At 62.5% G+C, this 13013-nt stretch overlaps 1 protein-coding gene across 1 annotated transcript; it reads left to right on the forward strand.

The window, feature by feature from the left end:
• Positions 1-424: 424 nt before the first annotated feature.
• SHOX (short stature homeobox) lies at positions 425-12179 on the forward strand. Its single transcript, XM_045471930.1, has 5 exons — positions 425-1280; positions 4330-4538; positions 8266-8323; positions 8402-8490; positions 10031-12179. The coding sequence occupies exons 1-5, from the start codon at positions 1001-1003 to the stop codon at positions 10274-10276; spliced, it is 882 nt and encodes a 293-aa protein (XP_045327886.1). The 5' UTR covers positions 425-1000; the 3' UTR covers positions 10277-12179.
• The last annotated feature ends 834 nt before the right edge of the window (positions 12180-13013 follow it).

The raw sequence follows: 13013 nt of genomic DNA on the forward strand, positions 1-13013 counted from the left end.
ACCCCAAGTACACGTAGTCCCCCCCCAATAAATATCCTGGCCTCCAGGTCCGGTGCAGGGCTCTGGGTGCGGCCGCGCGGGGGCTGACGCGCGCCCGAGGGGCCGCAGTGTACAAACCAGGTCTCCCCACGACGCGCCGGTTTCTCCGCGTGTGGACCCCCGCGCTCCGCAGTCGCCCGCGGCCCCCGGCAGCGTCCGGGTCCCCGGCCTCCGCCGCGCCGGCCCCTCCTCCGAGGTCTGCGAGCCGCTTTCCACCGCCTCCGCCGCCGAGGTTCCGGCGTCCACGCTGGGGTCGACGTGGGCCCCTTCCTCCCCCTTCCGCGGCCCTCCGCCCGCGTCCCGGCCACCCCGCGCGCACCGGCGGCAGCGGGCCCGAAATCCCAACGCATCTCCCTCCGACTCGCACTCGACCGTCGTCCGTGAGACCGCGCGTCACCGTCGCCCGGGGTGCCCTCGGCGTCTCCGCGTCGCCGCGCGCGGACCCATCCTGCGGAGACGCGTTCCGGGGGCGCGGGGCCGGCGGGAACCTCCCGACCATCCGTAAACTCTTCCTCGAGTTTCGTTTCCGCCAGCCATTGAGGGGATGCGGGTACCTGTTTGGGGCGCCGGCGCCTGCGCCCGCCCGCGCGCGCGCGCTCTCTCCCTCTCCCTGCAAAAATTGGATCTCTAGGTCCCCACACCGAGGTGCACAGACGCCAAACAGTGATGAAATGAGAAGAAAGCCAATTGCCGGACTGGAGGTGGGGGAGAGATAGCGTCTCTGCGTGCGCCCGCCGCCGATCCGGGCGCCCTAATTGCTGTAGACAGGGAGCGCGGGGGGCTGGGCCGAGGTAGCGGTGTATAAATAGTGAGATCTCAAGTTGAAAGGCATAAATAACACCAGAAGGGATCTACCCTCACACGGACAGTCCTCTCCGCGCGGGGAGGCGTGCGGACCTCAGCCCGGCTCCCGGCCAGCCCCGCCGCGCCCCCCGCGGACCCCGCAGCCCCCCGGGCAGCCATGGAGGAACTCACGGCTTTTGTATCCAAATCTTTTGACCAGAAAAGCAAGGAGGGCGGCGGCGGCGGCGGCGGCGGCGGTGGCGGCAAGAAGGATTCGATCACGTACAGGGAAGTTTTGGAAAGCGGACTAGCGCGCTCCCGGGAGCTGGGGAGCTCGGAGTCCAGCCTCCAGGACCTTACGGAGGGCAGCGGCCACTGCCCGGTGCATCTGTTTAAGGACCACGTGGACAGCGACAAGGACAAACTGAAAGAGTTCGGCACGGGGAGGGCTGCGGAAGGTAAGCTCGCCGGGGCGCGGCTGGGCGCCCCTCCCGGGGACGGCGTCTCCTCGCCGCCGCGCTTGCGGGCCTGGCCCTGGCTCGGCGCGCGGGGAGGCCCCGGGGGCCACGGCTCGCCCAGAATTCCGCCCCCAACTCTGAATGTACGGCCACGCTCGCACGCAAAGGCCCCGGCCACCCGTCGCCAGTGTTTTCGTAAGAAAGGAAGGAGACGCCAAGACGCGGCGGCGGAGCCAGAGAGGAAGGGAGGCAGGGCAGCCGAGCGAGCGAGGGCCGGGGCCGGGGCCGGGGCCGCGCGCTGCTGACGGGCCGGCTTCCCCGGCGCCCTTGCGCCGGGCGTCGCCGCGGGAACTTTCCCGGGTCGCAGTCAATCGGGCGGACGAGCCCGAACGGCGGGGTCGGCTGTAGGGCCGCTGGGTGCGCGCCCGCCCGCCCGCCAGGCTGTCTAGTGTCTGCTCCCAAGCGCACACACGACAGATCCCAGGCGTCTCTCCCAGCGCCCCCCGCTGCCCCAGCGTCCGACCTGGGCCGGCGCTGAGGACGCGCTGGCCGCTGGTCCCGGAGGGAGGGTTGCGTCCTGCGCCCACTGAACCTCTCTGCTCACTTTCCTCTTGGGGAAACTTTCCCCCTTGAACCCGGAGCTGACGCGGGCCTGCAAATGAAAACCACTCGCGTGCCCGCAGGTGGCCGGGGTCTGGACGCGAGGGAAGGATTCCCGGGAAGGTCATGGCCGTTGCGCGCAGGGCCTCCCGACCCCAGGCTGTGAGAGGACAGCCGGCCCTGCTGCGGGGCGGACCGCCTCCCGGGCCTCCTTCCTTCCTGCTTTTCCAGCGACGTTCGCCGCGGTTCGCCCTGTTGCTGAATGGGGGGGAGGAGGGGAACCGGCGGGTTTATGGGGGGCTCTCCCAGCCGGGCACGGGGTGGTCCCAACGGGGGGTGGGGTGTCTCCGTACAAACAGGGCAACCAGCAGCGGCAAATCAGTGGCGTAAAATTGGCTGGATTTCTCCGGGCGGGGGCACAGCGTAAAACTGTTACGAATGCATATGTTTCATTGCAAAGGGGAAACACAGCGGCTTCGCCCCCTGGTCCGCACGGTGTCAGCGTTGGGGGAGGTCAGGAGGGTCTCCCTACGGAGGACATTCCTCACCACCCCGCCAGCCCTGCCCCGTGAAGCCCCTGCGTCCTGGTCGCTGGGACCCCACACTTGGGATCTCTGAATGGCAGAGCTCTGGGCCGCAGCCTTGACACCGTGGGGATGCCCCAGATATCTTTCTGAGGCCTGGACCCAGGGAAGCTGGAGGCTTAGAGATGAGCCCCTGACCACCGGCGGCCTGGGGACGCTAGGCCCGGCCTGTCTTACTTCGGGGTTCACCCCCCCCTCCCCGCAGGGCACATGCAATTCATGCAGAGGTTGCTTTCACGGAGACACGGCCTGGCTGGACGCCACTCGGGGCCCACACGTAAGGTCAGAGGTTTCCAGCACCCAGGACTCATGTCCCTGGCGCTTGAGCCGTGTGGTGTGGGAGACCTGCGGGTTCCTGCAGAAACCCGGAGATCCTGGGCTCCTGCACGGCCTGTCCCGCCGAGCTGTGGATTTTGCAGAGCCCGCCCTGGGTTCTCAAGGCCTTTGAAGGCCAGCTGCTCAGCTGGGATCCGTCCCTGGGGTCAGACTTCAGGGACGCGAAGGGAAGGAAGGATCAGGGCTGCCTCCAGGACAGGATTCGCGGTGGGGGCAGAAATGGGGTGCTGGTTTGTACATGTAACACTTTCCAGAGGCGAAAGGGGATTTCAAAGCCAAGTTGGGGTTCCGCGTCCCGTGCTCAGAAGGCCTGAGGGAAGGCTGTCGGGCAGACTCAGGGCTTGGCTTCTGGTGTCCAGGCTGGCTCGGGGATCCCGGGGGGTGTCCCCTGTCCCCACGGCTGCCTTGCATCTTCCCGCTTGGCGAGGCTCCGGGCTGAGGTACGGAGAGGCCTTCTGTGCGTGCTGCCTCCAGACCGTCAGGACTGCGGTCCTGGGGTGGGCCTCCTGAAGGCTAGCCCCTTCTGGGCACCGGGGGCGAGTCAGGAGGGCACAGAGGTGCTCTGTGGCTGTGCCCGGCACGATCTGTGACGGAGGGAAAGCACAGGGAGACACAGGGGGCCCGGGAGGCGCGGCTCCCGCCAGCCGGGCTTTGGGGTGATCACGTTATTTTCAATTTGTGGGCTGCCTTTGCTGCAGGTGGGAAGGCGAGGTGTCCGGGTTAGACTCCCAATGTTGGCCTTATAACTGCCTGTCGCTTAGCCCCCTACCGTCCCCTCCGCCAGGAAACAGACGCTCTCCTAATTTTTGGAGTAAGAAAGTGCCAGGCTTGGTGCCCCGGTGGCTGTGTGCCCCATCGCTGGATGTATGTGACAGAGGGGGCAGCGGGAGGCCAGTAAGCTTGGGGACCTTGCTCAGCGATGCGCCCCCAGGCACCGGGCTGAGCGTGAGGGTGTGAGTGTGGTATGAGAAAAGAGTCCAGGGAGGGGCCGGCACGGCCCAGATCCACCCGCGTGGGGAGGGAGGCTCTTAACCCGGCTGGTGTGCCCGGTGCCCTTCGCGGGACCCACACTAGGGCGATTCTGCCCCAACTTGTGTGACTTAAAATAATATTTCGCACCCCACTCCGAGAGAGAGAGAGAGAGAGAGAGAGAGAGAGAGAGAGATTAAGCTATGTGGCTATGTCAATATGTCAACAGGCGCAAAGGGGAACCTTGAGGAAACCATTCCGAGGTTAGGCCGAGAAATTCAGCGCCGCCAATGCCCGAGTTATTGCCAAACAGCGTGGGTTGCCCCTCGAGTCCGCTTTATCGACCTGACGCAGCCCTGGGTGGGGGTGGGCTGGTCAGGCAGTGAGGGCGCGTTGGCTGCCGGGGCCCCTTCGTCCGCAGGCGCGCACGCGGTGCTCGCCGGGTCCTGCACCTCCGCGCAGCGCGGCCGTGTTTCTGGGCAGACGGGGAGGGCGGGGGCGGCCCGGGGAGCCCTGCGCCCTCAGCCCTGCGCCCCCCCCCCCCCCCGCTGCCCCCGCAGGCATCTACGAGTGCAAGGACAAGCGCGAGGACGTCAAGTCCGAGGACGAGGACGGGCAGACGAAGCTCAAGCAGAGGCGCAGCCGCACCAACTTCACGCTGGAGCAGCTCAACGAGCTGGAGAGGCTGTTCGACGAGACCCACTACCCCGACGCCTTCATGCGCGAGGAGCTCAGCCAGCGCCTGGGGCTCTCGGAGGCGCGCGTGCAGGTAGGAGCCCGCCAGCCCCGAAGCGCAGGGCCTCTCGGAGACGCCCAGGGCCCTCGCGCGCGCGCGGGTCGCACGGTTCGCACCCAGGGCGCGTGCCCCGCCTGAGCCGGTCGCCCTCTCCACCTGGAGGTGCTCAGGCACCGGGATCTGACCTCACCTCTTTGCACAGCTCCTCTCCGCGGCCCCCAGCCTCCTCCCTTGCACTCCAGGGAGGGGAGGCGAGGGCCAGGTGGGGGGAGTCGCGCACACGGGCATCTTGATGAGCGCGGCTGATGCCCGCGCGGGGCCGGATTAGCTCGGGCGCGGGCGGGGGGCGGGGGCGCGGGCGCATGAATTCATAAAGCCCCATCTGGCGAGCCAGTGTCTGCGGGGGCCCTGGGCGTGCGCGGCACGTGCGCGGAGGGGACGCTGTGGCAAGCCGCTAGGTTAAATTTATTTATGCCTTTTTGGGGCACGGTAGCAAAAACTCACTCCCGCTCGCGTCCTCCGAATGCTGACCCCGCCTGGGAGCCCGGGGCCGGGAAGGTTCCCGTCCTTCCTCCCGGTTCTGGGCACGACAGCAGCGCGCCAGGCGGAGAGAAGAAGGGGTCAGCATCCCCGGGGCTCTGGGGACTGGTTTTAAATACACGGAATTAATATTGCCAAACGGGGAGCGGGGGGGGGGGGGCGGCATGAGAAAAAAAAAAGCGCAGGGCTTTGAACGCACGGGTTTCCCCCGTTGGGTTGGAATATCAACACGTTCAAACACCAGTCCCCACCCTCCCCCGAGTTTACTTTCCAAACGAAAACACGAACGTGTGGTATAGATAGTGTCTTACGAAATCGTTAATTTGGAAAAGAAAATTGTTTTTGGTCCCCAGCCCCCCTCCGCGTTTCCGTGTGGCTGCAGAGGGAAGGGTTTCTTAGGATTGCAAGGCAATCGTGCAGGGCCGGCTCTAGGCTACAGCCAGCGGGGACAGAGCCTCCCTGCGAGGCGCGACCCAGGCGCACAGCAGCTCTGGCCACCCTGTCCCCCCACCCCTCGCGGGGGCGGGGGGCGTCCGGTGCGTTTGGGCATCAGCGGCCCCCGCACGGGGAGGCGGCTGGCAGGGCCCAGAGTGGCTTCCCCGCTGGCCACCTTTCTCGGGCAAGATGGATAGGCATTCCCCCTATAAATTAATGAAAAGATTAAACTTTCGCTGAGGGGGACATCAACTTTTATGTTATCTCCCGGTGTCTTTCTGCCTGGGATCTGTAATATCTCCCAGGCCTTGATGTACTGTTTCTATAAAAATAAATTACTTGTAATTTAATTCTACACTATTTCTTTGAGCAGTCTATTACACGCAGCACCTTAGCAGGAGGGACCCACCGGCAGAAAACTGGTTCTCGTGTGTCTGCAGCTCTTGAGAAAACCCTAAAATCAAGGGGGGGGGGCTGGGGGGTGGGCGTTCGTGTGGAGGAGGAGAAGGGTCGCCAGTGGCTGTCCATCCAGAGGCGAATTAAAACTTAACGACTGCAGATAATAATAAAAAGAAACACGGGGATGGGACAGACAATTTTCTGCCGGCCACGGGGAACAGAGTCAGGGACTCAACACCAGGGGGAAAGGGGCTCGTAAAAATCAATTAGTTAAAACGAATGGGTCAGCGCGCCCAGGGCGAGGGGGCGGGCGGCAAAGGCAGGGGGTCAGGAAGGAGCTGTGTTTTGTTCCCGTGCCTGAACCCTCTGGGTCGTCCCTCTTGGGCACAGCCCGTCCCGTGCCTTTAGGACGATAGAGTTTCAATTTAGTGCGGAAATCTGCTGGACATAAATTGGGGATCCTACGGACGCTGGTCCTTATTAACCTTGTATTTTTAGTCGTGTACTGGGACCTCGTATCACCCAGCTGTCAGGGTTATAATCGAAAGTTATGAGACCACGCGCAGGACCAGGCGGTAATTTAATTACAACAAATATCTTTGGGTTTATGGCGCAGAGCTAAATTAAATGTCATTATTCACTGTCTGTAATGGAAATCAAAAGGAAATCAGATTACAGCGTTTGTGAAAGAAATCAGTGACTGGTCCTTAATGAAGAAATAACTGTTTAACCAGTGCACTGAGCTCTCCTTAGCATATTCAGGACTAATTCGAATTGATCGTGAATCACCCCAAGACTGATTTATTATCGCTTCACGCAGCGGCTAATTCATCACTTTTATTCATCGTAATGTTATTTCCACCCACCCGCCCCCCACCCCTGCTGAAGGGAGAACAGCTTTCTTTCCACGTTTAAATAGGATTCTGGTTTTGGAAAATGCCCTTGGTGGGAGGGTGGAGGGGGTGGGTGCAGAATTTGCTGTCTCCTGCGCCTGGTTTGGGTCTCCCCTCTGAGGACGGAGTAGGGCACCCCAAGGAGAGGGAGGAGCCCCAGAGGGGCCCTCTGGGGTGCAGTCGTGTTGTCTGGACTGCCCGGGGTTGTGCGGGGAGGACGGCCACGGACGCAGGGATTGCAGACGGGAGTGAAACTTGGTGCGGCCCACCTTGCTGGGTGGGTGGGTCGGAGGGACCGTTTTGGGACTGCTTTTCGGGGAACAGGCTGAAAGTTTCCCAAGCTCCCCGTATGTAGCCTGGCGGGGCCGAGCTTTTCGAGCCTTCCGGAAAGGCCGATTCAAACGGGAGGGCGGTGGCTCAGCCGTGGATAAAAAGCTGTCTCAGAAGAGTCTGGGAAGGAAGAGTGAAGGTTTCTTACAGTCTCCGCTGGGTCTGGCCTCCCGGGTTTGCTGACATTCCCCCGTGCAGGGTCGGGGGCAGCGGGGCCGAGCTGTGCGGGGCCGAGCTGTCCGGGCGGTTTGGCCAAACGGAAGGCTTTCTTTGTGCTAATTATTCCGCGAGGCCCCTGATGTCATTGCAACAACTGTGCCAGTGAGGGCGGCAGGAAAGCTGCGGGAGAAAGCCAGTTAGGAACAATTAGGTGCTAAAACTGTGCACGAGGGGCCTCCAGATTTCCGCAGGCACAGCTTGGGGGGCCACGGGGTTCAAGAACCAGGGCTGTCTGGACGAGGTGAGGGGACTTTGGTGGGGCGTCCTTTGCTCCAAAATGTTGACATCAGGCCTGCGAATCGAGCTGAACTGGGGAAGGTTCCGCGGATACCCTTTCTCCAAGAATGAGACATTTTGCAAGAGAGGCCGGTGGCCGCAGTCGTCGGGGTGACCCAGTGTTTCCGGATCCAGGACGCTGAGGAGTCCTTACTGTTAACTGAGACCCTCCAGGCTTCCAAGGAGCGCATGAGGGACACTGGGGACGCGGAGGGTTCTGGACTCAGGGTGTCCCGAATTGCACCAGGGCGGGGGGGTCATATTGGAAGCTCTTTATGCGTCTGTGCGCCCCGTTAGCGGGCAGCTAAGGTTCCGAGCAGGACGATCAGGCGCTCCCAGGGCCTGGCAGAGTGGAAGAGGGCGTCCACTGCTCCTGGAAAGTTCTCGAATCCACCCCGCCGTTCTCGAGCGCACTTCTCCACTTTAAATACATGAGCCGTCAAGGCTCCTCACCTGGGGACACAGGCAGGGCTCAGAAGCGACTTTCGGAATCCGCAGCTCTAGGTGGCCAGCTATGGGGGAGAGGGGGGTGGCTGGGGCGGGAGGGAGCCCGACTGCGACCCTGGTGTCCTGGCACCGGAGCGCGCGCCGCCCTGCGCCTAGCCTCCTGGGGGGAAAGAGGCCGGCGGGCTCACGGGGCTGCGCGCGTGTGTCTGTTCTGTCCTCAGGTTTGGTTCCAGAACCGGAGAGCTAAGTGCCGGAAGCAAGAGAACCAGATGCATAAAGGTGGGTGTGGAGGTGGGGAGCGCGTGCAGACACGGGAGGACCTCGGCGGCCCTCACGGCTCCTTTTTTCCCCTTGCAGGCGTTATCCTGGGCACCGCCAGCCACCTGGACGCCTGCAGGGTGGCCCCCTACGTGAACATGGGCGCCCTCCGAATGCCTTTCCAACAGGTAGCCCGTTTTTCTTCCTTCTGAGCCGCGCGGGGGCCCGCCACCTCCCCGCCTCCCTGGCGTCCTGCCTCCCCCCCGCCGCTCCCGCCCCCGCGGAAGAAAGGCTGGCGCTTTTACAAGGGGGCATTTATGGAGCCGTTGGCACGTATTAAAATCACGCTGTAAAACTCCAAGAGTCACCTTGGGGAGGGCCAGGGTTTAAACCCAAACACAATTTTACAAAAATCAAATCGGAGTGAAAAAAAAAAAAAAAATCCCACCCACCCAGGCGGCCTGGCTGGGGGTGGGGCGCGAGGATGGTGTACTTGGCCGGGAGGCCCTGCGTCTACACCCAGCCCCCCACCTCGCCTGCCCCAAGCCTCAAGTGAGGTGTCTGCGCCCCACCCCCCCACGCCCCCCTCCTGTACCTGGGCCTCCCCCTCCACCTCAGAGCCCGGGTCATCGGGGCTCCGCTCCAAGTGGAGTCGGGAGGCCCCAGCACTGAGGACTGCCTGGCGTGGGCGTCTAGGGTTTCCGGAGACCCCCGAGGGCTGCCTTCTGCTCCGGAGCAGCTACCGGTGGATGGTGGAACCTGCTTGGGGCGAGGCGCGGGCGCCCGGGGCGAGAGCGCAGGGCGCACGTGCCCCGGACTCGCGCCAGCGCGGGACCTGGGGGCGCGCCGGTTGGGGCCCCACCGTTGGGGGAATATGTGAGCGCACGGGCTGGCGGAGCTGGGGTGCTGTGGGCAGAGCGGAGGCATCTTCACCACGCGCCCTGCACGGCTTTGCTCCAGGGAGCAGGCCTGGGGTTATATTTGGACCTGTGTTTACTATGGGCCTCTGCGGGTCAGCTAGGGAGCGGGTAGAGGTGGTGAGGGGTCAATAAACAGGGCCCTTACCGAGAGCGGGGCGCTGGCGCCTTGTGCTGTCAGACTCAAGGTGCCCAAAGGCGAAGGGAGTCCAGGGCCGCGCCTGCGCTGGGTAAGGGCCTGCGTCCCTCTCTCGCTTGGCCTCACCCACTCCGCGCCTGGGCGCACGTCTTTCCCCAGGGAGGGCGGTCTCTCCACACGACCTGCAGCCCAGAGTGGGGTCCGCCCTGAGGCCATGCTGCAATGAGGCTGTTGGGGCGCGGGGGGTGGGATTCAGAGGCGTCCCGCGGGGGAGGGGGGTAAGAGGAGGCCAGCACCCCGCAGTCCAGAGGTCGAGTGGGGACAAGTCACAAGTTCAGAGAAGTTGAGCTTCCCGTGAGGAGATGCAGACACCGGGATGCTGGCGAGGACAGGGGTTGTGGGCACCACCGGGGGGGGGGGTGGGGGGGGTGGGGGGGTGGGTGCCGGGCTCTGTTCAGATTCTCCAGCTCCCACGGCGCAAAGCAGCCAGTGCCCCCCGCGGACACGCGTGCCAGGAGCACAGCTGCGACCCCCTCTCCCGCCCCCGGCTGGTGAAGAGGAGTCGATGGTGGTCCCCGGGGTGGGGACAGGGGGCTACGACTCCCCAGAAACGGACGCCCCAGGGTCCCTCCCGTTGCACACGAGGCCTAACTGCGACTTCTGCCCGCCCAGGTTCAGGCACAGCTCCAGCTGGAAGGCGTCGCGCACGCGCACCCGCACCTGCACCCGCACCTGGCCGCGCACGCGCCCTACCTGATGTTCCCGCCGCCGCCCTTCGGGCTGCCCATCGCGTCCCTGGCCGAGTCGGCCTCCGCCGCCGCCGTCGTGGCCGCCGCCGCCAAAAGCAACAGCAAAAACTCCAGCATCGCCGACCTGCGGCTCAAGGCGCGGAAGCACGCCGAGGCCCTGGGGCTCTGACCCACCGCCCGCGGCGCGCCCGGCCCCGGCCCCACGACCCCGCCCACGCTGCGTCCCGCACGCGCCCCCTCCGCGCCCCCCGAAGGTTCGCACGGACGCCCTGCAGCGAGCGCGCGGGCCCTGGGGCAGCGGCCTCCCCGCTCGGGGCAGCCCGGGGTGGGGCCCACCACTGGCCTAGGGAGGGGGCCTTCCGGGGCCCTCACGACCCCGCCAGACCCTCGCAGAGACCGTGCGGAAGAACGCAGGTGACGCTCAGACCACCCAGCCCTTTGCCGCGCTGTCTGCACTTCCTGGGACCCTGCGCCATCGGGAGCCCCTGTGTGCCCCTGTGCGCCCCGCGCGCTCCTGTGCGCCCCCGTGCGCTCCCGTGCGCCCCTGTGCGCCCCTGTGCTGCCGGCGGCGTTCCTACCCTGTGCATGTGGCTTCCTACTCGCCTTTGGAAGATCTTAGAGTCTATTAAACAAAAGATCTGGGGCTGGTCTCCGCTGAAGATACCAACACTTTTATTCACTGCCACGAACTTGCTTTTTCGTCTGAGGAGGTTCAGGACGGGTATGGATTTCAATGTGGACTTTCGCCTGCCAGGCAGGGGCCATACTCTGCAGCAATAAGGAACCGCGTCTGAGGACCTCCACAAGGTGGGGTGGGGGTGGGGGAGACCTGGTTCTCCCAGGTTGGGACCGTTTTTTTTGGGGAGGGGGAGGGGGTTGAACCTGAATGACGAGCACGGTCTTCACGCACATGTTTGGCCCCAAAGCACCGAGTTTAGGATTCCTTGTGCCATACTACAGGCGACTTTATAACTTTTCCAGCATTTGATTCCCGAATTGATGATTTTTTTTTTTTTTTTTTTTTTTTTTGCTGTTTTACAGAATTCAGACGCAAATAACTTGCATAGAGACACAGGGGCGGGTGGTTTTAAGGTATGATACTGATGCAGCATTAACTTTGGTGAAATGCAGTTAAGTGCAATACTGTAAATATTATAGATTTAAAAAAAAAATAGCCGTGCACTCTTGACCCCGTCAGCTTCGGAATTCCAAGGGCATTACCCTCCTCCTGCATGCTGCGGCCCGGCCAACTGGGGGCCCATCGCCAAACCCGAGGCGGGGGGGGGGGGGGGGGGTGTCTGGCGTGGGCCGAGCAAGACCGGGGGCCTGTCAGGATGTGACGCTGCTGGCTGAGCTGTTTCTGAGAAGGGAAGAGTGGGTGACGTCCTCCGGGCAGCGAGTTTGAAGACAGTGTTTTGTAGCCGAGGTCCCAGGTTTTACTTCTCCTCTTTTCTTTTTTGTTTCTCCCTGAGTCCCCCCCAGGCCCCCCTCCCGGCCGCGTTGTGTAAGCACCACACGGCGACTTAGTTGAGCAGGTGGCATGGGATAGGAAAGTCGCTTGAAATGGTGTAGCCACAGGGTTCGGGGTCCCCAGCGATGCACCTGAGTTTCGGGCGAGGCGCTTTGCGGGCACTGCGTGGGCTCCGGGGGCCACGCACCAGGGCTGGGCTTGTCTACCTCGGAGAGACGCCTGTGTTTTTGCCTTAGGGGCCGAGGGCTGCCCAGACGGAAGCGGCTTTCTCCATCAGTGTGCCAACCCCTACCCGGCCGTCCAGCCAGCGTTTCATGAGCTGCACGCGTTCATTCTGTGTCCAAAACACGTTTCGCTCTTTCCGGATTTGGCCTTGGCGGCTGTCTTTCCTTATCCCCGAACTTTGGTATATTTTCTTCACGAGACAGAAAACGTTTCCTTCCGGGCAAGGAAACATTTTCTACCTTTCCACGGGGCTGAGATGCAGACACGTTTGGATGCGTCTCATTTCTGTCATCTGAAATTCTTTATAGGAACCGAAAGGCCCCTCCGACATTTCCCCCCACCCCCTGAAATTTTAATAAATCTCTAAAATGACAGAGCAAGACAGAGAAAGTAAGGTCAGTATTTTTAAATCACTCACAACTTTTTATGTCAGACGTCACAGCTGTGAATAAAAAAAAAAAACAAAAAACAAAACAGGAGGTCCTACAAAGCTTGAACTTTCCTTTCCATGCAAACAGTGCATTTCCAACCTTTTAAAGCTAGTGGCATTCATCCGAAAATGTAACACTTGGCGAAGGTTCCAGGTAAAGCGTGTGCATCCGTATTTTCTTGTTTGTTTGAAAAAGCTTACAAAATTTTTGCCTAAACACACTCTTCACAGACCACTCCCTACGCCCCAGAAAACTCCCTGCACATGAGCACAAGACATGGGGTCTGCAGCTTCCACTTCCGGTTGTGCTGGTGGGGGGTCACCTAATCCTCGTGTGGTCTAGGTGCCCCGGCCCTTCACCCCGGGGCCGTGGCATCACCCGGGGGCGTGCACGTGGTGCAGAACTGGGACAGGGCGTCAGAAAAATGACACGCATGAAACGGATGCCTCTGGGCTGTTGCTGTTTTCTGCTCAAACCAGGATCCCTTTCAAAGTCATTCGTGGGACATCCCAACGGCGCCTTGGTCACAGCGGGAAATGTCACCTGGAAAGCACGTTGGGCAGGGTTGCGTGTTGACGCGGCTGTAGGCAGACTATTGGGTTTGTCAGACCTACAGAGGGTTCCCACGGGTGCGCGGGGTGAGCCGTGGGCTGGTTCCCATATCCACCCGGCTCTGCCGGGCCCACTTCGCGAGGAGGCGTCAGCCCCAGGATGCTTTTTCTTTTTCTGAAACCTTGGCCACAGAGTACTGTCAGGACGGAAATCGCCCGGTTTGGCAA

The sequence above is a fragment of the Leopardus geoffroyi genome, chromosome X (genome assembly GCF_018350155.1).
Source record: "Leopardus geoffroyi isolate Oge1 chromosome X, O.geoffroyi_Oge1_pat1.0, whole genome shotgun sequence".
Taxonomy (NCBI): Eukaryota; Metazoa; Chordata; class Mammalia; order Carnivora; family Felidae; genus Leopardus; species Leopardus geoffroyi.